At 48.0% G+C, this 25,658-nt stretch overlaps 1 protein-coding gene and 1 long non-coding RNA gene across 2 annotated transcripts in view; one reads left to right on the top strand and one right to left on the bottom strand.

Annotated features, from left to right (window-relative positions):
- LOC309844244 overlaps positions 1 to 22,562 on the bottom strand; it is a 32,157-nt gene extending 9,595 nt beyond the window's left edge. The window contains exon 1 of the long non-coding RNA XR_014300559.1: positions 22,545 to 22,562. This is a non-coding gene — a long non-coding RNA (uncharacterized lncRNA). The remainder of the gene's footprint in view (positions 1 to 22,544) is intronic.
- The window catches only part of NEU2 (neuraminidase 2), a 30,415-nt gene continuing 19,223 nt past the window's right edge, over positions 14,467 to 25,658 (top strand). Inside the window, exon 1 of the mRNA XM_082690660.1 lies at positions 14,467 to 14,765. Coding sequence (XP_082546786.1) covers positions 14,757 to 14,765 — 9 coding nt within the window. The 5' untranslated portion in view covers positions 14,467 to 14,756. The remainder of the gene's footprint in view (positions 14,766 to 25,658) is intronic.

Raw genomic sequence — 25,658 nt, 5'->3', positions numbered from 1 at the left:
TTCAGGGCAAGGCGCAGGTGCCAGCTGGCTTGGCATATGGTGAAGCCCTGGTGCCTCGTGGCCACGAGGGGCAGCCCTAGCTCTACGATGTGGCTCCGAGTGGGAGTTCCCTGGGGGAAGGGAGGGGACTGTGGTCCTTGTGGAACCCAGACCATGGCTGAATAGGAAATATAACTGTATAAAAGTAACTGAGGGGGAGGGCATAGAAGCAACTGAGGGGGGAGGGAGCTAGAGGGAAAGGGGCAGAAGTAACTGAGGGGGGGATAGAAGTGACTGAGGGGGGAAGGGATAGAAGTGACCAAGGGGGGAGGGGATAGAAGTGACTGAGGGGGGAGGGGGAGAAAAGCAACTGAGGGGGGACAGAAACAACAAAGGGGGAGGGTAGAAGCAACTGACAGGGAGGAGTAGAAGTAACAGGGATAGAAGTAACTGAGGGGGGAGGGAGATAGAAATCACTGAGGAGGAAACCAAAACAGTCTGGTACTGGCACAAAAACAGACACATAGACCAATGAAACAGAATAGAGATTCCAGAAACAAACCCATGCTTTAAAAAAAAAAAAAAAAAAAAAGATTTTACTTATTTATTTGACAGACAGAGATCACAAGCAGGCAGAGAGAGAGAGAAGCAGGCTCCCTGCTGAGCAGTGAGCCCCATGCGGGGCTCGATCCCAGGACCCTGGGATCATGACCTGAGCTGAAGGCAGAGGCTTTAACCCACTGAGCCACCCAGGCGCCTCCAACCCCATGCTTTTATGGCAATTAATCCTCGACAAAGGAGGCAAGAATAGACATGGGGAAAAGACAATCTCTTCAACAAATGGTGCTGGGAAAACTGGACAGCTATGTGCAAAAGAATGAAACTGGACCACTTCCTTTCACAGTACACAAAAATAAACTCAAAATGGATTAAGGATCTAACTATGAGACCTGAAATCCTAAAACTCCTAGAAGAAAACATAGGCAGTAATTTCTTTGATATTGGCCATAGGAACATTTTTCTAGATTTGTCTCCTGAGGCAAGGGAAATAAAAGAAAAAATAAACAATTGGGACTACACCAAAATAAAAAGCTTTTGCATAGCAAAGTAAAATGTCAACAAAAGGACAAGGCAATCTACTGAATAAGAGAAGATATTTGCAAATGATATTCCTGAAAAAGGGTTAGTATCCAAAATACATAAAGAACTTAGACACAGCTCAACAGCAAAAAAAGGAAATAATCTGATTAGCATGGGCAGAAGACAAACAGACATTTCTCCAAAGAAGACATTTTGATGGCCAACAGACACAAGAAAAGATGCTCAACATGGCTTATCATCAGGGAAATGCAAATCAAAACCATGGTGTGATATCCCCTCACACCTGTCAGAAAGGCGAGAAACAAGCGACGTGGAGGAAAAGGCACCCTTGTGCCCCGCTGGCGGGAATACGCACTGGGGCAGCCCCTGTGGAGAACACAATGGAGGGTCCTTAAAAAATGGAAACTAGAACTACCCTCTGGTCCAGTAATTCCGTGACTGGGTATTTACCAGAAGAAAATGAGAACACTGCTTTGAAAAGAGATAAGCACTTCTGTTTAGTGCCGCGTGATGTACGTCGGGTGTTCTCTCTGAGAGGAAGGCCAGCGAGCAAGGCCCTGAGGCTGACAGGAAGGCAGAACTTCCAAACTGGACTTGTTGGCTTGCTTTTGGCTCAAGAGGGAGAAAAGTAAAGATGAACCCCGGTTATCCACCAGGGCTGTTGAACTGATACAGTGGGAAAGGAAGCAGGACTGTGAGGGAGAAGTGGGGCCTGAGGTCAGAGACAGGGGGCGCATTTGGAACACGGTCTGATGCAGCAGGGTCTGAAGCTACCAGAACCTGGAAGGTTAGTTCCCTGAGCATCAACCGACGCTAAGTTTCTAATCCAAGCAACATCTCTTCAGGGGCCAGAACATGGCTAGACAGGGAATGTTCTCTAGGGCACACAGCTGCTGAGTGCCACCCGGGCCCTGAGTCCTCTGGAGCCACCCTCAGAGGTACAGCCTAGAGGCCTGGGACACTCATGCGGAAGACAGGGAGCGGGTAGACACAGTGACAGAATTCATGAGCAAGATGGAGTTGACCGTGATAGATCGAGTGTGAACAGCACCCCTTCCTGAGGAGGCAACAGAAATGAGTGAAATTCATTGTCAACCTGGGAACTAGACAGTGGTATAGCGGGCTTCAGCTTGTTCCTTTCTCACAGGAAGGTATAATGCCAGAGAGTGTGGGATACAACTATGTATCCATCTATCTATGCACCTGTGATCCGTCTGTCTGTCTGTCTGTCTGTCTATCTACATAATCCGCAACATGAAGAAAGCCCATAAAAGGAGAAGAAAGCCAGAGGCCAGAAGGATAAACTGGACATTCCTGTTGGCCGAAAACCAGTTCATGACAAGCACCAGGCAGGATCAAGAGTGGAACCCAGAAGATGGAGACCACAACACGACTGAGCTCCGGTGGTGGGGTGACAGAGGGTAGGGGAGGTCATCTGCAAGGACCCCAGATGAAGGAGACTGCAGGTGGTGGCAGGCATGAGGGAGGGCAGAAAAACCTCAGATATGGCAAATTTAAAAGCAATAAGTAAAGCTTGGACTTTAGATTGCAGGAAAAGTTGTGGGTGATGGAATTTTAAAAGAAGCTCTTCAGGGAACCAGAGGGCTCCAAGAACAAGAGTAAGTGTTCAGTCATTGGGAGGGGCTCCCCATGTCTGCAGGTGGCAGGTGTTCGGTGTGAGCAGGCAGCAAGGAATCAGGACGTGAGAGTCAGGGAGAGTAGGTGGGGGATGATTGAGAAGGTGCCCGGGTTCCCCCAGCCTGGCCCCACTTGCTGGAGGGGCTGGGAGCTTGCTGGGGTCGCAGAATTTACACAGCTGGAGGGGTCCGTCAGCAGCCCCAAGGGATTACTGAGGGAGGTGTACCCCCTCCCTGCACCCCACCTGGATAAATGAAGAGGAGGAAGTGGGGGAGGGGCTTGGATTTTAGGGGTGCTATGTTCTGGGCAAAGAGGGCAGTGGCTCCCAGGGAGCCTTGGAGAAGCCCTGGGTTCCTGCAAAGATGGGAGGCTCCAAGCCAGGAGTCACAGCGCTGTGGAACCCGGAGGCCCACTCCCAAGTCTCCCGGGAGAGAGTTCCGAGAGCAGAGGCTAACGGAGCCTCCTCCTTTTTGTTGCTGCCCTCCTGCATGCTTCCTGAGGCTCAGGGATACAAACATGGCACCAGCTCTGGCTTCAGGTGGGAGGATTTCTGGAGGCAGGGCCTGCTGGGGGACCTCATGCTGTGGGCCTTGAAGTGACTGTGGCCTGGTGGGCCCAAGAAGATGAGGTACGCCCACCTTATCTTTGCTCTCTGTGGCCTTCAGAGCAGCTCTTGCAAAGAAGAACCTAGAAATCCCTGAGTTTCCCTGGGGCTCAGAGGTTAATAAGTGTTAGGGGTAGGGGGCTGCCCAGGTGGCCATATAGTCAAGCCACGGGCCGCCCAACCTGGAGAAAGGGTTGGGAGCCTGTACTTACCTCTAGGACAGAGGGAGCTGTGGTGCCCTCTCTGGGAGGGGTAGTCTGGGGCAGGCGTTAGAGGGAAAGGAGAAGAGGTACAGACGAACGCTAGCCCAGGACAATCAAAAACCCATCAGAGAAGGCACCCAAGCAAGGCAGGCTGAGCCAGAGGGATGCCTCCTACCGTGGACACAGAGCCAGCCATGGAAGGACAGCTCAGCTTGCCGACCCCTGCTCCCTTCCCCACCCAGAGGAAGGGGAGGAGGGGGAGGCTTCTCCAGGCCAAGCCTCCCACCCATCCCCCCAAATATTCTGTCCTGCACTAGAGGAAGAGGAGAGGAACTTTGATTAGTGTGAGGTTGGACTTGGGAAGATTTAAACCTGACAAATGGACAAAGGCTAAGAACATCTGCGAAAGGTGTTCAATCTCATGTCTCAGGAGAGGAAAGGAAATCCAAACCACACTGGGATTCCCCCCGCCTTTTTTTTTACTTATTACGTTGGTAAAAAATCAAAAGTTTGGTAAGTGATTGGTGAAGCGAAGGGGGAGCCCCCGTTGTTGGTGGCAGTGTCTATTGAAGTAAAACGCAAACATGCTCTAGCTCAGCTGTCCCACCCGCAGGAATTCGGCCCGCAGATGTGCTTGCAGGTGTAAGGACTGGTCCGTGTGTCTGAGAACAAGAGGTTGAAGACACCACAGTGTCTCTCCATCAGGAATGGGTCATACCAGCTAGAAACTCCCAAACATTTGGGGTCCCTGGGTGGCTCAGTCTGTTGGGCATCCAGTTGTTGTTTGTGGCTCAGGTCACGATCTCAGGGTCATGAGATCGAGCCCCTCTTTGGGTTGGTCACTGAGCATGGAGCCCACTTGGGAGTCTCTCTCTCCCTCTCCCTCTGCCACCTCCCCACTAGCACGCATGGGTGTGTGTTCTCTCCCTCCTAAAAAAAAAAAAAAATGTCCTACACATTTCCATCAGTGGACTAAGATTCAGTGGCAAAAGCAAGAAAAAGTTCTAAATTCTGATCAAGAAAGGATCTTGGGATAGCTCAAGAAAACAAAAAGAAGGTCAGAACAGTATGCATTGAGTTTTTATCAGGGTAAAAGAGGGAACAGATTCAAATTTATTTGGACGTGCCTAAAAACTTCCAGAAGAAATTATGAAAAATGAGCATCAATAGTCAGTTAGAGGAGGGGCCCGGGACAGGTAGAGAATGGGAGTGCGAGGGAAGGAGACTCTAGTGTACCTACCTTTCCATATTTATTTTTTAAAAACGATGTCAATGTATTCACCTATTCAGAAATTAAATAGATAAATCTTTTGAGAAAAAAATGAGTAGGATAGATCTTAAATGTAGAAACAAATCACTCTTAAAAATGAGGAAGGCAGAGAAGTTATGGGATTTGCCTAGGTGACTTCCAAGAGCCCTGCTATACAGCAGGGTAGTGAGTTTGGAGAGAGGTTACACTGATGCGGAAGAAAAAGCTGTTTATATTTATACCTTCAGAACAATCCAGATTTTCCACCTAGTAAATTAAGTACAAAAGAAGAATGAATTGCTAAGTGAGATGTTTTAATTCTCTAACTAAAATGCTCTTGAAAAAAAAAATGCTCTTAGTGACTTAGAAGCAATCTCATAATCAGTAAGGAATCTTAATACAATATAACACATCAGTAGGTTTGTGACAAAATTAAATACCAGTCTCCAGGAAAGACCTTTAAAAGTGAGATGAGAAGGAAAACTTCTCGTGATAAAGAGTACTGTGCACATCAAAAATAGAGTGGTGCTGGAAAATCAGGCAGAATCCTGTTCTCATCATTTTAACATGTTTTGTGGGTGTTGGCCAATGTGAGACTTAAAACAAACGGTATCAGAAAGGAAAACTAAATAATCATAATTTGCAGGTGAACTGATTTGTGTGCCTTGAAAACCCAAAAGAACCAATTGGAACTGTTGGAATTACAGAGAATTCAGCGTAGGACCTGAACAAGATAGATTCACCACATGTCAACAATAGCAAGAAAGTAGAGAGATTTCAATCATGGGAGTAACAAAACCCGAAAACAAAGGATATAAATGTGAACAACTTATGTGAAAGAAAAACTTGAGCAATGAAAGGAGACTCACATCTTTAGCAAAACATGGGTTTTTCTTGGATTGGAAAATTAAAAATAAAAATTCCCATCAAGTTAATATATAGTTCTAGTGACATCCCAATTAAAAAATCCTATCAAAAAATTCATCTGCATGTTTTGGTAAAATCATTATGAGGTTTATCTGTAGGATAGATAGGGAAGATTATCTCAAACTTTTTGAGTAATATATGTAAGGAAGAGTCTGCTTTTCCTAAATATCATGAAATACTACATTAATACAAGGAATGTGGTACTACTCCAAGGCAGTCAATCTGGGAGATAGAACGGCCAGCCCAGAAATGGATTCTTATCTATAAAAATGTTATGTTATGGAAGAGGCATCACAAATATCAAAAAAATGGAGGGGTAATAAAATCAGACAAAAACATCATAAGAAAACTATATGCTAATATCTCTTATTAATAGAGATGAAAAAGACCTTAACAAAACACTAGGAAACTGATCTATATTTTTATTTTTTACTTTTTTATTTTTAAAATTTATTTATTTGACAGAGAGAGAGATCACAAGTAGGCGGAGAGGCAGGCAGAGAGAGGGAGGAGGAGGAAGAAGGTTCCCTGATGAGCAGAGAGCCCGATTCGGGGCTTGATTCCGGGACCCTGGGATCATGACCTGAGCCGAAAGCAGAGGCTTTAACCCACTAAGCCACCCAGGCTCAGTGTATAAATCTATAAACAGAATTATACACTATGACCAGGTAGATTTTTCTCAGGAATGCAAGGTTGGTTTAACATTCAAAAGTCAATTCATATGGGGTGCCTGGGTGGCTCAGTCAGTTAAGTGTCCAACTCTTGATTTCAACTCAGGTCATGATCTCGGGATCATGGGATTGAGCTCCGAGTCAGGCTCTGGGCTGCGAGGAGTCTGCTTGGAATTCTCTCTCTCTCCCTCTCCCTATGCCCCTCCCCACCCATCACTTCCTTGCATGCATGTGTTCTCTCTCTCTAAAAAAAAATTAATATAATGCACTATATCAATGAAATAAAGAAGAAAATTATGTGATCATCTTAGTAGACATTTGACATTAACATTTGGCAAAATTCAACACTCCTTCATGATAAAAGTATTCAACAAGCCAGGTGTAGAAGAAAACTTCTTAAACTGAATAAAAGACAGCTATGAAAACTCCACAGCTAATACCGTATTTAATTATGAAAGACTGGATATTTTCCTATAAAATCAGGAAGAAGGATGCCTACTCTCACTAATACTATTCAACATTGTAATGGAGGTTCTAGCCAGGGCAATTAATAGAGAAAAAGAAATAAAAGATTGGAAAGGAAGGAGTTAAACTCTATTTGCAGATGACATGATCTCATATTTAGAAAATCCTAGGGAATCCCCTAAAAAACTATTGGAAATAAATAAGTTCAGTAAGGCTTTAGGATATAAGATCAATATACAAAAATCAATTATATTTCTACATGGTAGGAATGAGCGTAGGAGAAGTGAAATTAAGAAAAGAATTCCATTTATAATGTCAAAAAATAGGGATATAATTTTAACCAAAAAAAGCACAAAACTTATATTCTGAAAACTATAAAATAGTACTGAAAGAAATTTAAGAAGACCTAAATAAATGGAAAGACATTCTATTTTCATGGATCAGAAGAGTTAATATTGTTAAGATGGTGTTACTTCTCAAATCAATCTACATACTGAACACCATCCAAATCAAGATCCCAGCTGGCATCTTTGCAGAAATTAATAAACAGATCATAAAATTCATATGGAAATTCTAGGGACCCATGCCAAAACAACCCAAAAAAGAATAAAGTTAGACTCACATCTCCTGATTTCAAAACTCACTATAAATCCACAGTAATCAAGACTGACACAAGGTCAGACATATAGGTCAATGGGATAGAACTGAGAATCTGTAAATCAACCCATACATCTATGTTCAATTGATTTTTGACAGTAGGTCCCAAGGGTGCCAAGGCTATTAAGATAAGAATAGTCTTCTCAACAAATGGTACTGGGGCAACTGAATATTCACATGTAAAAGAATGCATTTGAATTTCTACCTCACATCATACACAAAAATTAACTCAACATGGATCAAAGACCTAATTCTAAGAACTAAAACTATAAAACTCATAGCAGAAAACATAGGTGTAAATGTTCTTGACATCAGACTAGAAGATGGTTTTTTAGATGACACCAAAATACGGCAAAGGATCTGAGTAGCATTTCTCCGAAGTAGTTATACAAATGGTACATGAAGATGTGCTCAACACCACTACTAATTAAAACGACAGTAAGGTTTGGTTTGATATCTACTAGAATGGTGGTAAGAATAAAGACAGATAATAACAAACATTGGTAAAGACATGGAGAAATTGGAACACTCCTACACTGCTGATGGGAATGTAAAATGGTTCAGGCATTTTTAAAAAGATTTTATTTACTTATTTGAGAGGGAGTGAGAGCAAGAGAGATCACAGAGGGAGAGGGAGAAGCAGTGAGTGGAAAGCCCAATGTGGGCTCAATCCCAGGACCCCAAGATCATGACCTGAACCAAAGGCAGACCTTAACTGACTGAGCCTCCCAGGCACCCGGTGCAGGCATTTTAGAAAACAGTGTGGCAGTTCCTGAAAAGGCTAAACATGGAATTACCATATGACCTAGCAATTCCATTCCTGAGTGTATTCCCAAGAGAAATGCAAACATATGTCCTCACAAAAAGTTGTACACAAATGTTCCCAGCAACATTACTCATAACTGGCAAAAGGTGGAAACAATCCAAATGTCTACCAACTGATGAATGGATAAATAAAACATGGCATATCCATACAATGGAATGTTATTCAGCCCTAGAAAGAAATTAAATACTGACACATGCTCTAACATGAATGAACCATGAGATCATTGTGCTAAGTGAAAAAAGCCAGTCATGAAAGACCACATACTGTCTGATTTCATGCATAAGAACTACCCAGAACAGGCAAGTGCATAGAGGTGAGAAACAAATCAGTGGTTTCCTAAGGCTAGAAGGATTGAAGAATGGGGGTGAGGAACAGCTAGGATTTCTTTAGGGGGAAATGATGCAGATGTTCTAAAATTGGTTGGGGTGATGGTTGCACGACTCTGTGAGTATATCGAGAACCATTGAATTGCATACTCTAAAAAAGGTGAATTGTGTGCAAGTCGAATTACATCTCAATAAAATTGTTATTTAAAAAAGGAGGGGATATCAATAGAAGTTTGGAATGCTGGTAAGCAGCTTGGGAAAAATATTTGCTTTCAGAGCCTCAGAATAAATTCCCTCAATAAACAACAAAAGAATTAAAGCATTAAATATTTTCTTCAAACTCTAGAACACACACACACACACACAAAACTTATATATGGTTTTATTACTTTTCCCTCCCCTTAAAAAATGTGTTTTGGAAAATGTTGTATTTCGATGAACTAGGCATATACACCCCGCTTTAATATTTGCATAATATTCTCTAATACTTCATTTATATTTCCTTTATTTTATTATTATTTAATTTGTTTTCATCATTTTCTTTTAACGTTTAAGTTAGGCTCTTTTTTGGTTAGAGAAAGAGACATTTAGGTTACTATAAGAAAAAGATACACAAGGCCGAAACTTGGTCAAGGCATTGTGGGGATCTGCCCCTCCACCTCTGTCAGGGGTCAGAAAACAGAACATTTTGGAAAGGATGGTTTAAAAGGTATCCCCATCTTTTTTGTTCTTTTTGGTGTCCTCTTTTTAAATTCCCATAACAAAGACTTTCACTATGGATGTGGCCAAATTATGCCTGAGCTTCCTAGTAGCCAGTGTGAAAAGGGGACATGTGTCAGTGACTCATTCTACTGCAATCAAGGATAAAAACTGACCAAGTGCTCAGGAGAATTTGCACCAAGACTAGGACTAGCTAAGTGTTTTCTATTGAGGGCTTTTATGGAAGAAGGAGCTTTAGTGTGGTGATTTTTAAATTTTCAAGAGCTTGTTAAATATATGAATTCCCGGGCCCCATGCCCAGATTTTGGACTGAGTAAGGCTGAAGTGGATCCCAGGAACGTGCATGGTAGAGAGAGCTCCATGTGATGCATGGACTCCAGTCTATCCAATCCAGCAGGGTGACCTTTCTCCTGGACCCACAAAGCTCGTGCGTGTGCACACATACAAACACACATGCGTGAACAGATTTCTTAAGCCTCATCCTCTGTGCCTCCTTCAATGTAGGCTGATGGCATCACACAAAAACACAACCAAACACCAGTCATTCTGCAGGGTGACACAGAGCAGGCAGAAGCCTAATCTGGGAGGTCCTAGAAGGGTTTTGGAAGGAGACATGGCCTGTCCATTTTCTTCTCAGTGGAGAGTTTGGTGAAGTTTTGGTGGGATCGTTTTGAGATGGAGCTCCATAGTTGTGGCTGGTCTGTGTTGCCTGTTAGCTACTATCCACTTGGAGTAAACTGGGGGTTGGGGAGAGTGGATGTACTTAAGGAAAATGAGCCACAGTCTCCCTCCAGGCAGGCCAAGATGTTCCTCATTGGGAATGTTTTTATGAATATTCTCTAGCCCAGAGGAAGGTAGGCAAGTGGAGCCACAAGGCTCCATTCTGTTGTGTCAAGGCCTTGAAACCTCTGGCCTGGAAAATTCCTTGGCAGGTGAGGTGCAGTTCTTCCTTCGGCTCCCTGCCCATCCCCAACACTGGAGTCAAACATCCACAGAATGTCTTCTCCTTGCACAACATGACTTCCTGGTATCCCCTCCAAGATCAACCCTTTGTGAAAGACCCACCAAGGTAATTGGAAGAGGTGGCTTGTTCTCTGGAAACATTCTCTCTAAACCCGAGACAAGGTGGGAAGAATAGCATTTACCAAAAATGGTAGCGTCCGTTGGGATATGTTCTTTCTGGTTTTAATTAGCCTGCCTGTCCTGACGTCTGTTGAATTCATAAAAGTTGAATTCATAAAACCTTTTTGGCCAAGGATCCAAGAATACCTGACTTTATACTCTCCAGAGCCAAGGGACAGACCTTCCAGCCATCCCCAAGTGATTCCAACCAAGTGTTAGGCTAGACAGTGAGGAGGAAGGTGGCATTTCTATTTTGCCCTTGAATAGAGTTAAAACAAAATTTTTAATATAAGTATAGTAGAATGCAGATAGCGCCCATATCTTCAGTGTACAGATTGCCAGATGTTTATACCTTATGTGACCAGCGCCCGGATCCAGAAGGAGAAGGTCACTGTGGCTCTGGAGAGTCTCTCCGCCCCTTCCCATGCCCTGCCCCTGAGGGTCACCTCTGACCTCACAGCATGGGTGACTCTTGGCCTATTTTGGGGCTTTGTGGAATAGTTCAGGATGTTCTCTTCTGTGTCTGACTTCTTCCCGTGATATTGGCTTGTGAGAGCCATCCACGCTGTTCCACATTGTTCTACGTGGTCACTGGAGTGTTTGTTCTCACGGCTGTGAAGCAATGGTTCTCGCCCGGGAGCGGGCCTTGGGGAGTTAAAGCACAGATTGCTGTTTCCACCTTCAAAGTGTCTGTGGTAGGAGGTCAGGGGCAGCGCAAGAATTTGTATTTCTAGCAGGTTCTCAGCTGCTGCTGCTGCTCCTGGTGGTCTAGAGAGCAAGCCTTGGGAACCACCTCTTTGGCCCATTCCCTTTCCTCTGGAAAAGGAGTCCAGGCTTGTCATTATTGCGGCTTCCAGAAATCCACTGAGGGGCAACACTGACCTGCTGGCGGAGCGGGGGGAATGGTGCAGTGTGGAGGCCTGAGCTGGTTTCCAGGACCAGGGTGGAACCCAGGCCAGCGTCCTGAGCTGACGCCGGCCTCCATGGTGAGTCGGTGGCCAGGGTCAGAGAGGAGTTAGCTTCTCTGCTGTCCTGCACCTGACAGGGGCTGCTGCGATTTGAGTCCTTGTGGCCTGGCTGGAGCTTTCTGGCTCCCGCAGGAATGGGCAGGAGATGGTGGGGATTTCCAGAACACATACTGGTCAGACACTGGCGTCTAGTGCGCAGCTGCACATGGCACCAGGGGGCTCACTTTTCTCCCCCTTCTTTCCAATGTCTGACAACATTCTGGCTTCAGACTCATGCAGGAGAGGCCCCCCAGCACCCCACATCTGTGTTGCCCCCAAGCCCCCGACCCGCTGGTCTTTCAGCCTGGGTCTTGCACCGGGCTTTCCCGCTCCCTCTCTCGGGGCTTCCAGGGTCTAACAGTTTGCTCTTCTTGGCCATGCCCTCCTCAGAGAAACTCAGTCACTTGCCTGAGATCATACAGCTGGTAAGCAGCTGAGGCAGAATTCGAACCCAGGTCTTACAGGCCTCAGGGCCCTGCCCTGCTGCTGAGAGAAGAGGAAAGTCTTCAGTGGACACAGGGGAAGGCCAAGCACCTCCTTACAAAGCAGTGAGCAGAGATCAGACAGAGCACATAGCAGGGGACAAAACCAGTAACAAGGCCAGACCAGCCCTGTTTCCTCTGGGGGCTGATCCTGTCCAACAAACACCCCCGTCCCCCTTCATGGGGTCCCCGGGGCAGTTAGGGGAAAGGGGATCAACCAGGAGAAGGGGTCCTCCCTCAAGTGGCTGTGGCCCTTGGTTACCCTGGTGAGAACGATGGCCAGGCCCAGGCATAGTAGTGAGAGGGGGTGGGTGGCCTCCTAGCCGCTCACTTCCCGGGCAGCCAGACAAATGCTGAGTGGCCTTTCCCTTCCCTGAAGTCCAAGTCAGGCTAAAGCCATGGGACCTGGGAGCAGAGGGGACAACAGGGTGTGCTCTCCCAGCTTGCCCTGTCAGAGCTCTTGGGGTAGGTCTCCGTGGGCCCGGGACAAAGCCGGGGTCCTCAGCCAGGCAGGGTTGACCTGGTCGGTCGTGGCCTCGGTGGCCTCCTTTTATTCTCTCGTGGAGGGCAGCTCTGTCTGACTCTCAGCGGGGCCCAGGGTCCAGAGACAGACATGCCCCTTTGCTTGGAGTCCCAGCAGAGCAAGCAAGGTCCATTTCTGACATCTCCCATCATCCCAGCCACGAGAGCTTCTCTTTCCCTCTGAATCATCTCTCGTTTGTGCAGTGCAAAGGCAAGAATTGAATGGGGTCAGGGTGCCTGGCATCCCTTGTGCACGCCAGGAGAGATCATCCCTACTCATTTTACTCTCTGCAGGTCAGTAAACGATCCACTTGTTTAAATTGTTTCTACCTTTGATTTTTTATTTTAAAAAATTTTATTTATGTATGTATTTATTTGAGAGAGAGAGAGGGAGAGAGGGAGTGTGAGTGGGGGAGGAACAGAGGGACAGGGACAAGCAGGCTCCCCACTGAGCAAGGGTCCCGTTCCACAACCCTGAGATCATGACCTGAGCCCAAATCAAGAGTCAAAGTCTTAACTGACTGACCCATCCAGGCGCCCCTGTTTTTACTCTTTAATGTAAAAAGAATCCAAGGATGTAAAGTGTGTATAATGCTCAATCTAAAAAAGTAGGCATTAGGTTTGAAACAGACCTGTACCCCCGGGGCTAATAATACATTATATGTTAATAAAAAATAATAATAAGGTTTGAAACAAAGGAATGAAGGGTTATCAGAGAGCCTTGGCTCCATCCTAGCGAGTGAAATCTATGCCTTGTCCTTGGGGACTGGCTGGTGGCAGTTCCTGAGCGCCCTGTCCCCTCTGGGCACATTGGTGACAACTGTCACTCTCGGCTGGATGGGGGAGGAGAGGGCTCAACCCACTTTCTCCAAGTGAAGCCCGAGGTTCTACCGAATTAATGAAAGCTGCCCTCTTTCAGTTTTGCAAACCCAGGCAGGCTGGGAGCGGTAGGAGAGAGTGAGCTGGGGACAAGGGCCACTCCTTCTGGGTGAGTGGCCTCAGCTGGCCACCGCCCTTGGCAAGCTCCCGCCTGCCTGTGGGCCAAGGTCTGCTGGACCCAGCCAGAGGGAGGCCGGCCAGGGCAGCCCGGCTCCCAGTCCCAGGGCAGAACAGACACTACCCAAAAGCCGGCATGTCGTTTCCAGAGCCAAATAGAGATATTTATACACAGGAAGTTGCACACTCAACACTGGGTCTTTGTGGAGTTCTAGCTGTGGGGCCATTTGCTGTCGGAGTTGCTGTGAACTCATCTATCAAGCCCACATTCTAGAGCGTTTATAAAAAGTTTTGCTAAAAATGACAAGACCAGTGCTGGTGTCTTAGTCAGCTCGGGCTGCCTTCACAAAATACCACAGAGCGGGTGGCTTCAACCACTGAGATTTATTTTCCCACAGTTCTGGAGGCTGGAGGTGTGAGATCAGGGGGCAGCATGGTGGTGTTCTGGTGAGGGCCCTCTTCCTGGCCCGCAGACAGCCACCTTCCACGTGTGTCCTCGCACGGCCTTTCCTGGGGTGTGCACAGGAGAGCGAGCAGGAGTGGGGAAGAGGGAGAGCGAGAGAGGTTTTCCTCTTCTCACAAGGTCACGGATCCTATCATGAGGACCCCTACCTCTTGACCTCATCTGCCCTTACTCCCCTCCCAGAGGCCCCATCTCCAAATGCCTTTACATTGGGGGTTTGACCTTTTACATAGGAATTTAGCGGGGAACATAATATTGCGTTCATAACAACCGGCGAAGGAATGAAAGGGTTCTTGCACTGGTGGTTGGGAATGTTCCAATCCCAACCCGATTTCTCAAAATGGCTCTGGGGAACAAGTCCTTTTTTTTTTTTTTAATTTTTTTTTTTAAGATTTTATTTATTTATTTGACAGAGAGAGATCACAAGTAGGCAGAGAGGCAGGCAGAGAGAGAGAGGGGGAGGAAGGGAAGCAGGCTTCCTGCTGAGCAGAGAGCCTGATGCAGGACTCAATCCCAGGACCCTGAGATCATGACCTGAGCCGAAGGCAGAGGCTTTAACCCACTGAGCCACCCAGGTGCCCGGAACCAGTGCTTTCACCAGAAAGCAGCCAACCTTCCCTCCAGTTCCGGAGCCCCCTGCTAGGGACTTTGCTCCATCCTCAGCCATGGAAGAGGAGGACCCAAAAGGCCCTTGGCCCCAGCCCTGTGGCCACAGCTGGCCAGAAAAGAGTGGACCTTTGACCCAAGAGGAGTCAAGCTGGAGGCTGGGCTGAGCCAACCGGATTCACTCTCCCAAGGATGACTGAGGTGAGGACCAGGCCAGTTAGCAGGGAGATCTGGACTGGGTGGCTGTGGGGGGAGGAGAGATGTAGCTTTCCCGTCTCTCGTTTCTGGTTCTCAGTCCTCTTCAGGATGCATGTTAGTTTTGCCCTTCAGTTCCTTGTATTTTTCCAGTAACATTTCTTAAAATCTTTTTCTTATTCTAGCTTGAAGGGGTTTGTAGGCATCACTTCTCAGTGGTCCAGTGCTGGCATCCCTTATTTGTGGTGTCTCTAGGCTGTCACCTCTCTGGGTTAGGACATGAGGCTGACCTGGTCATTTCTGTCCTCGTGTTCTGGGTGGCTTCTGTTCACCCACATGTTGAGCACAGATGCATCTGTTCTGTGCTAGGCCCCTGGGCCCCCACGGAGCAGACAGGAGGGAATTCCCTGATATGACTCCTCATCCCAAACGTGACTCCTCTGGCTTCTCTTATCCTTCTACAAACTTCTCAAATCTGTGCAGTGTTAGAAGCATTCCAAATGCCTCTGCATGCCTCCTGGTGAGATCCTGTGATCTCCCCAGGGACCTATGGGTGGAAGGGAGGTGACTCAGGCCCTGAGGAAGGTTTACCAAGGAGGTTAGGTAAACTGGGGTTTATTGAGGCATGCAGCACAGTCAAGCTCAAGACCCGGAGTGTGTGCCCGGCAAAGAGGGGACTAGAACAGCCTAGGAGAACAGAATGCTGGAAGACTATGGAAGATGGTAGCGCTGTGAGCTAATGGGCAGAAAGGCTAGGATTTCTGTGTTGCTTTTGGTGAGTGAGTGATTCAAAAGGAAGTTTTTTTTTTTTAACTTTTTTAGAAAAGATTTTATTTATTTGAGAGAGAGAGGGAGAGAATGCTTGCAAGCATGGGGAGGGGCATGGGGAGAGGGAGAGAGAACCTCAAGCAGACTCCACACTGAGCACAGAGCCGGACATGGGGCTTGATCCCACGACCCTGAGATCATGACCTGAGCTGAAATCAAGAGTCATATACTTAACCAATTGAACCACCCAGGTGCTACAAGAGGGAGATTTAAAAAAAAAAAAAAAAAAAGACAGCAATAATGGCAGAGTTTAGGGGTATTGGTTTCTTTCAAATATCTCCCACTTAAAGTATCCAGAAAATTGCGATGAATCTGGATAGTGCCTTGTTCTTCTAGCAGCATGGGATTTGAACAGTGTCTGTGAACTGATTTTTTTTTTAAGATTTTATTTATTTATTTGATAGAGAGAGATCATAAATAGGCAGAGAGGCAGGCACAGGGAGAGAGAGGAAGCAGGAGAGTGAAAGCAGGCTCCCTGCTGAGCAGAGAGCCAGATGCGGGGCTCCATCCCAGGACCCTGAGACCACGACCTGAGCCAAAGGCAGAGGTTTAACCCACTGAACCACCTGGGTGCCCCTGTGAACTGATTTTTGGAAGCACATCAAACATCAAAAAATTAATAGTTACATAGTTTATAGACTTCAGAAAAATTCCAATTAGTCCAGCAAACCTGTGATTTCGTAGGTATTAATGCTTCGGATGAAAATAAGTGGTGAATTTCATGTAATGCCAATTTATAGCACCAGTGTTACATGGAAATGTCAAAAATTGTACATGTACATTGTCAGTGATCGACATTCCAGAAATGCTGAGTTAAAATTTCCTGGATGAACCAGATAATTCATTTCTCTTTCGTGCTCAGGCTTTCTTCCCTCTCTATGTGCCAGGGGTTTCCAGACCGTGCCTCGCTTTGAGCAGCAGCCATATCTGAGGGCTTTTAAGAAATGCAGAATCTTGGGCTCTCACCCAGAGCCACTCAGCCAGCAGCCCTGGGCAGCTTGGCGTGGAGACAGTGTCGTGTGACCAGCCTTCCAAGTCTGACAAATCCAGCTCAGCCTTCTGAGCCTGAACCCCAGGGAGGCAGAAAGTCTCCTGGAACCCTGTGCAGGGGTGGGGGGTGGGCCCCTTTTCTGGGGGGATAGCGCCATCCACAGCTTGTATCAGCCCCTAAGAAGGTGAAGGTCACTACTCTCTGAGGCTCTCGCCACCCTGCTTCTCTGCCACTTGTCGCTGCATTCATGAATCCGTGGGCTTTAACTATAAATAACCCAAACCTTGCCGGGCCATTGGCGGGGCATATCTAGTATGTACGGAATGGCTGGTGGGTATCTGGGACCTTCCCATAACGATGAGACCCTTAAGGACCCCCAAATCACAGCAGCACTGGGCTCTGTCTCCCTAGAGCCTGGATCTCTGTGTATTTCTGACCTCTCCTGAGTCTGGGCTCTCTGCCCAGCTCTGCTTCTCCTTTCATTTCTCCTGATAGCTGTGGCTTCTAGCTTAGAGTGACCCTTGGGTCTGTGCCAGTGCCCCACCTGGTGCCACCCTCCTGCTCCCTGGAGGGCTGGACCCACTCAGTCCACAGTGACGTCCACAGAGACTTCTGTTCATCCACTGACCCCTTCCTCTATCCAGCAAATACCAAGCCCCTGCATGCCCTTGGCACTGGGGTGATTGACAAGTGGGTCTGATGGTCACAGCACCTGCCTATGTGACAAGCTGAGATGTCCTGGGGCAGCAGCTGGCCAGCCTCCACTCCATGCTGGTGAGGTTCTCGGATCCTGCAGAGCCTGGTGCTCCACCACAGATGCTCAAATCACAAGGTCAGGCCAGGGGCTGCTCCCTAACTTGGCCACTGCTTTGTGCCCACCCCGCCAATGCAATCACCGGGGTCCTTTTAAGAAGGAGGCAGGAGGGTCAGAGAGATCCGAAGGTACTACCACTGCTGGCTTTGAAGGTGGAAGAGGAGGTCACAAGACAAGGAATGTGGGTGGCCCCTGGAAGCTGGAAAAGGCAAGGAAACATTCTCCCCTGGGGACTCCAGAAGAAAAGTGGCCCCAGCTAACACCTGAGCACAGTGAGACCCATTTTGGACTCTTGTCTTCCAGAACTGGGAGACGAGGCATCTGTGCGGTGTGAAGTCACTAAGCACGTGCTCATTGGCTAGAGCAGCGACAAGAAGCTAATCCACTCCCCTTACAGATGGTGCCCTGCATCTGGTTCCCCTTTCATTGATTTCCTCAGGTTCTTCCCATGCCAGCAGGGATCAGACTCGGCTTTAAAAACTGGAGCACTGTGGTTTTGCAAGAAAAAAAATGCCTTCAATTATCAAGAAATATTCACTGAAAGGACATAATCATTGGGTCCAATGTGCAGACACCTTGGGCGGGTGTGCAGTGTCCCCGGGCCTGGATGGCACCGTGCAGGGAAGGGAGTTTCCCCAAAACCGGCCAGGCTCACAGTGCTTGGAGCCAGTTAGATGAATTGTTCTGCGGACGCCCATTTTCTGTACATTTGAGGCTTCTATGTACATGTTCATGCTTAGTGCTCAACTTTCTATGCGAGCTGCTAAATTTTCTATTGCTTAAAGTCAGCATTTATGGGGCGCCTGGGTGGCTCAGTGGGTTAAGCCTCTGCCTTTGACTCAGGTCATGATCTCAGGGTCCTGGGATGGAGCCCCGCATCCGGCTCTCTGCTCAGCGGGGAGCCTGCTTCCCCCCTCTGTCTGCCTGCCTCTCTGCCTGCCTCTCTGCCTACTTGTGATTTCTCTCTATGTGTCAAATAAATAAATAAAATCTTTTAAAAAAATAAAATCTGTTTTTTTTTTAAGTCAGCATTTATACTGGAAAGAACATCTTTTTTTTTTTTTTTTCCCCTCTCTAGCCCTGTTGAGATAATAACGGTTAAAGCCAAGCCTTTTATATCCATCATCTCACGGAACACTCAGGGCAATCCTAACAATCGTTACTGTCCTTGTTTGTATGATGGAGGACATAGGAGTTCAGAGAGATTAACTGACTCCGCTCAGGCCACACAGCAGCACGTGGTGGAGGCAGCCTGGGCCTGGCAGACAGCATGATCTCTAGACTCGTCCTCACCACCTTGAATTTAGGACATTTTTGATTGAAAGCCAACAGCCTCTCCTGAGAAAACATCCTTAGAAGATCATAGAGAATTCAGAGAGAGAGAAAGAGTACACAGTGACTGAGCCTGGGGCCCGCAGTTAGAAGATGTGTGCCCATCTTCCCAGGCTCCTTTATTTTGACAACTTCTGTGATATTTCTCCAGTGAAGACACAAATCAGCTGTAATAATATTTTCCCAAACATGACCTAGGTGGGTCAGTCTATCTTAGATTGAACATCAAGATGGCTTCATCGTGACCCCAAGCTAGAATCTCTCCATGTCTCGCCCTTGACTTGGAACCCAAGTTCGCAAACTGCGAGTGACTTTGATCTTGACTCTGAACGGGTTCCAAAGAGGCCAGAACCCCGTGGAAAGCACGTTCCTGGGAGCAGCTCTGATATCTCAGGCACCAAGAAAAATTGTCTGTGTGCCGGATGCTTTTTCACTCCAGAAACAGAAAACCTTACAATCGTTTCAAAGTTCAAAGCTGACTTCCTAAAAAGGAACTTAGAGAAAAGAAGGCTTTCCTCCAGCACAAGAATCCACCAAGGAATGTTTTGTCACACAGATGAGAGCAAAAAAGATATATGTCTCTTTATAAATAGATATACTCATTTTCATGAGTGGACTTAGGTCTATAAAGCATCATGGAAAATAAAGCTCATTATGTCAGGGTTTTATAAAGTTAAAATACTTGAAAGTTTTTTGTCCCATTATTGGGATTTCATGGGAATCTGTTTGGGCTCATGTCAAGTAAATCAGCTATGAGGGAGAAATTGGATTTTCCTAACCTTCCTATTTGGACAGCCATATGGGGGGCAGAGGGAATGAGGGGCCTTGGGAAAGGGGAAGAGGTTTCTCCGTCTCATCACATCTTACCACTGCTGGCCCAGGGCACATGTGCAGCCAACACTGACTGGCTAGATGAGGTGCAAGGGAGTTGACACGTCGGGAACTCAGCGCTGTGATGGACTGAAACCCTGACACAAGAAGGTTGGATGAACTTGTACTTGGGATTGAGCAGTGCTTCCCGAGTCAACACCAGGGAAAGACCCTTACCGCTTCCAGACAAGACCTGGTGGTCAAGGTCCTCAGGCCAGCTTTCCTTCCTCCCTTCTCCCTGCTGGTCCCTGCCCCAGAGGCTCCCAAGCGTCTCTGAGCCTTGGAAGGCATCATCCAAGCTGTTTGTTCTCTGGAGAGCCTGTTCTAGAGGGGTTGGTCTCTGGAGGAAACATACTCATTAAATAATAATGAGTCAGCACCCCATTTTTAAACCCATCAAAGACCTGGATAATAAATGGGCGGAGCTTCTAGCCGTGGGAGCCGCTGGAGCTGGGGCATGAACCTCCAGCCCAAAGTGAAGGTAACCGGGGCAAAGACAGCTAGTGCTGGAGTGCAGGAGTGTGGGGTGAGTTCCCCGAGAGGCGGGTTGGCAATACAGACCTCCTCTGGGATCTCCGGGAGGCTTTGGGGTCTAGACATCACGGGCTGCAGGCCACCACCCTCTCCCTTCCTTCTGCTCCAGCAAACCCATCCCATCAGCAGCCTTTATACGGGCCTCATGCTTCGCCTGGTCCATACCTCTGCCTCTTCTGTCCCCTGCGGGGCTCCCACCCCACCTGAAAATGCGCTCTCTGCCAGAGTGTGCTCTTCAAAGGACTTGGATCATTCAATAGGGTAAGCATGAAAATACTACCTTATTTTCAAGTTAGAGAGCCTTGCTTTATGAAACGTAAAGCCATACCCATTAGTTCTTCTCTTGTAAGCAATTAAGTGATGTAAGACCGCTTAATGATGCTCCGCTCAAAGGCCACTTCCTTCACGCAGGCCTCCTTGATGCCCCTTTGATGATCCCCACTCCCCCTTCATTTGAACACGTGATGTTTTTCCCCATCCCAGAGGCAAGGCCAGTGGAGGTAGAAAGATTGTGAGAGATGCAGTCTGACTTAGGTTCCCAGACACCCAGGTTCTTATTTTGCTACCTGAGCTCTTCTCCCAAAGAAACTCACTAAGAAATGTCCCAGACGCACACCCCCTCTTTAGTGCTCAGTCTTCTGCCCTGACCCCGGGGGGTCTCCCAGGGACACTCAAGCAAGGACCGCTGCCAGCCAGGGAAAGGGGTGCAGACGGCCAGTCTTCCTATGGGTGTTTCCTCTGCATCCAAAAGACTACAGCTCCAAACATGGGGGAAGGTGAACCCAAGGGGAGGAGAAAAATAATTCCTCCTGAGGCCCAGGCTGTTCTGCCTCCGCAGCTCCCTGAGACGCCCTGGGGGAGCTCTGGAAAACAATGCGTGGGAGGCTCAGAGATAGAGCCCTGTGGCTCAGCCCACTAAAATGCCTCTTGGTCCCACAGTCCATAACCATCCTTGGAGCAAGGAGGTGATTCTGTGCCCCCCCTCATGGAGGTGGAGAAAGGGCCCTGAGGTAGGCGATATTTGGAGTTGAGCTGGTAGGCTCACAGTGGGCTGTTAGAACACACCTCCTCTGAGCCTCAGGGCTGGTCTGCACCCCTGAGGCCAGAGGGGCCTCCCACAGGAAAGGAGGAGTTCTTTAAGCAATTGTCTCCCTCCATCTCTGGCCCCTGCCTCCCACTGCCTTGCTGTCACTGTCCCTTTCCCGTGGGGGTCTCTGTAAGGGAGGGATTTGCAAGCCCTGACACTTTGGACTCCAGGAAGCGGTGTGGTTGAGAGTGTGGTTGGGGAGATTATCTGTTGTCTGATTTCCCAGAAAGCTTAAGACAGCCCTGGAGATGCTGGTTCCTACTGGTACCAGGCTGTGTGAGGCCAAGGGCACTGGAGAAGGCGCGGGAGTGAACACGGAGGAGAAACTCGGAGTAGAACAGAGGACAGAGGTGTGACAGGCTTGAGACACTCCCACCAACGGTCTTACTGCCTTAACCTGAGCATTTTTCCAAAAGGCAAAACCGGGTGGGTCATTGGCAGAACATGACAGAATGGTCACAAATCCAGGAGTCCCAAGTCCTACTTCTGCTTTGCCGGTGACTGTGCAAACACTCAAGTTTTAAATCAAGATAGAGAAGAAGAGCCTGCCCACCACATCCACGAGTAGCACGTCCCCCATGTGTGAGTCACACCAGGCTTTGTCTTGATGCCAGGCAGGTGTACTCATCTGGAAGGTTCCGAGGGGGCAGGCCTTTTGTGCTTTTGAGATGGGACGCTGAGCCTCAGGGGCAGCGGGAGGGGGCAGCTCTGCGGTGGCCTGTTCCTCTAGGGCTGAGACATCTGGGCCCCTAGTGTGCTTCCTGACGCAGAGATTGGGACCGTGACACATAGTGATCACGGTTTGTTTGGCATGTCACAGTTTACACACACCGTTTTCGTTATGGGTCGAGCCATGGGCAGGTGACCTATGTGGTCACCCAGAACTCCACATGCAGAAGGGCCCCTCGCTTGGTTTAACGCTCTGCTGTTCCATTCTTAATACTTTTGAAATTCTACTTTCTTAAAATTCTTAACCAATTTCAAACAAAGGGCCTCACGTGTTTAGTTTGCATGGGGCCCTGCCAATGACGTAGCCAGTCCTGGGTGCAATCTCACTGGTCCCCATAGTTATGACAGGAGAGGGGCCGGGATGGGATCATTACCCCACTGCACAGATGGGGAAACTGAGTCCTGGCAGGGAATGGTGAAGCCACGACTAGACTCAGGTCTCCACAGTGAAATTCTCTCCTGGGACTCTTTCTCAATGACTGGACGCATGGTGGCCTCCTTCCCCGCCACACACCCGCCCGGAGTCTTTCCAATCCGGCTGCAACCCCCGTTTCATCTCTTATTTCATCTTGTTTCATTAAGAATACCAAAACTGCTCACCTGCCAGTGAGGTGCTCCTGGGGGTTGGGCCCCCCCGGACGATGGCTCTTCTCCTGTCCTTTGTCCCGTTCAGGGCTCCCCTGAGCAGGTTGCCGTGTCCCCAGCAAGATCTGCACACCCTCCACTCCGTCCCAGGGAGCCTCCAGCCAGCGCTTTGTCCTCTCCCAGAAAAGGCTCCTGGGGAAGCTTTCCTGACCTTCAGACCCGTCTCAGCCCAGAGCTGGCCCCATGCCCATGACAATCACTTCCTGTCTGGGTGTTTACCTTCCTGGGCCCCGTGGGCCAGACCGGGAGGAAGCTGCACACACCTGACCCAGAGGCCATGCAGGAGTGAAGGAGCTACCCACGGTCGAGGCCGGAAACAGCTGTTACCATGCCCTGGGGCAAGGTAGCCCAGATGTTCCCTCGGCACATCTGACCCCTCACCCCTCTGCACCAGCCAGGCAGCCGTACAGCACCTGATTCTGAGACTTGGGAATGGGCTTGAGCTCCTCTAGGGCTCCATTTACTCCTCACACCTTGCCATCATGCCTCAACTTGGTCACTTGCAGGTGTGTGACCCCGGCTGCTTTTTGAGGGAGTCTGCTCTGTTACTATGATCATTATTTTTTTAAAAAAGATTTTATTTATTTCTTTGACAGACAGAGATCACAAATAGGCAGAGAGGCAGGCACAGAGAGAGGAAGGGAAGCAGGCTCCCTGCTGAGCAGAGAGCCCCATGTGGGGCTCGATCCCAGGACCCCGGGATCACGACCTGAGCCAAAGGCAAAGGCTTTAACCCACAGAGCCACCCAGGCGCCCCTACTATGATCATTATTATTGTTAACAGCCACCTTCTGTTTGGTGGCAGGTACTGGGCTAAGTACTTTATGTAAGCAGTTTATGTAATCCTATGTAATCTCTGTGAGCAGAGGATTATACTCATTTTAAGAATACAGGAAGAGAGGCTCAGAGAAGTTGACCGTCTTGCCCAAGGTCACAAAGCTAGTATATTGGGGATCCAGGATTCAAACTAGGCCAATGGGTATCAGAACCTGGGTTCTTAACCACTACCAGTATTTGCCAAGTTTAATTATCAGAATGTTCCCATTTTTATAAACTCAAATCAGCCATTGTATTTGCTCTCTCTCTTGCTGGCCACAAATTAAGACCAGACGTGGTAACTTGAAAGAGCATGCATTTACCATCTCACAGTTTCTGTGGGTCAGGAATCGGGGCATGGCTTCAATGGGTTCTCTGTTCAGGGTCTCACATGGGCTGTAATCCAGGGTCTCTTTCCATGCATATGAGGTTCTTGACATCATTCAGTTCCTTGTGGGCTGTTGGACTGAGGGCCTCACCCCCTCTCTGACTGTTGGCCACCACATGGGCCTCTCTACTGTGACACCTTGTCACCAGGAAGATGGACATTGTCTTTTGTAGTTTATTCACAAAAGTAATAGCCCATCACTTTTGTTCCTTTGGCTTGCTGGGAGAAAGTCATCAGGTATGGCCTACACTCAAAGCTAAGGGATCACATAAAGGCATGAATGCCAGGAGGTAGGGATTGCTGAGGGCCCTCTCTGAAGAACTATATACCACAGCCACCTGATTGCCACAAAACACGGATTTCAGTTTTGCCTCTGAAAGCCAGGTGGAAGTAGTCTTTTATTCATCTGTCATCCATCCATCCAACCAACCAACTATCCATCTATCCATCCATCCGTCCATCCATCCATCCATCTATCCATCCATCCAACCAACCAACCATCCTTCCTATCATCCATCGAAACATCCCTTCATTCATTTAACAAACATTTGAGCAGGACATTATAAGACAGACCCCATATTAGGCTCAGAAGATACCAAAATAAATGCAGTTATTCCCACTTGCCCTCCTTGTCCCCCACCAACAAAGGCTCCCCATTGAGCTTCCATAGATACAGGTGTTGCAGGGAGGGTCTGCCTAATGAGCGGTTCTTCAGGAGCACCTTCCCTTCAATTGGTCCTCATACGTTACGCTTCTGCAACTCCTTTTCCTCCTGCTCCCTCTCCTTTCTTTGTGGCACTCATGTAAAACCCATACTTTAAGCAAGCCCTGAGTGCAAAGTGTCATGTTAGCTGGGACATGCTTGTGTGCGTGTGCACGAATGCGTGTGTGTAGGGTTATAGCTGATTTTCTTGGCATGCATTCCCCCTTCCTCTTTAGCAATTTTCTTGTCTTCCCTTAGTTCCCAAAGGAAGTGGGCCCGAAGCTTTTTGGAGACACCTCTCTTGCCACATACGCCCAGTGCCCAGCTCAGAGCTGTGCCTGCGGTAAAGGAGACTGCTGGTAGAGTGCCTGCCTGGTGGAGTGGGAACAGGGGCAGAGCAGAACAGGTTCCATGCTTCTGGATGGGCAGGGCCAGAGGAAAACAAGGGAAATGTGGGCCCCAGCCATACCTGCCTATAAATCCCCTCTCCTGACCCCAGGACTGAGTGAGTGAGCTCTGAAGAGAGTTGATGAGGTCTGTGGGATTTACACCTTGAGGTAGCCAGTGGATATCTTGGGAGAGGAATGGTCAAATCTCCCATATGGGAGACCATTTATTTCATAGCTTTGGTAAGCACCTGGTAGGTATAGATACCGTGGTAGGCCCCGGGGGTGCCATTGGGAGTATCTCAAAGGTGAATCTAATTTCTTTTTTCCTCCTCTACTCTATCTCACTGCTTTGGAATAGCCCTCCGGCAGCTCTTACCCTGACTAGCGCAACGGCCTCTGAACAGGTCTCCTGGCTCAATTGCTTCCAGTCCTTCCCACTCCATCCCACTCAGTATGCCATGTGAGTCTGCTAACAGCCTTGATCTTGTCACTTTCTTGCTCAAAAACATTTTATATAACCTCTGTGAACAGTTTCATGAGTATTGGTCTAGAAATGTTCTCTCTGTACCTAACCTCTCTCTCTCTCTCTCTGTCTCACACACACATGGCCGCACACACACCCATACACACACAGCCCTGTATTTTCCTCAGATGGGGTCACAGCATGTATACACTGTTCTGTGTTGTCTTGATAGTTTTCCAATTCTTCACACATTGGAGTCCTGCACTCTTTAATGACCATATACTGCTCTAGTGTGAGACTATTCTGGGAT

The sequence above is a fragment of the Mustela nivalis genome (assembly GCF_964662115.1).
Source record: "Mustela nivalis genome assembly, chromosome: 11".
Classification (NCBI taxonomy): domain Eukaryota; kingdom Metazoa; phylum Chordata; class Mammalia; order Carnivora; family Mustelidae; genus Mustela; species Mustela nivalis.
This window is presented reverse-complemented; position numbering and strand designations above follow the sequence as displayed.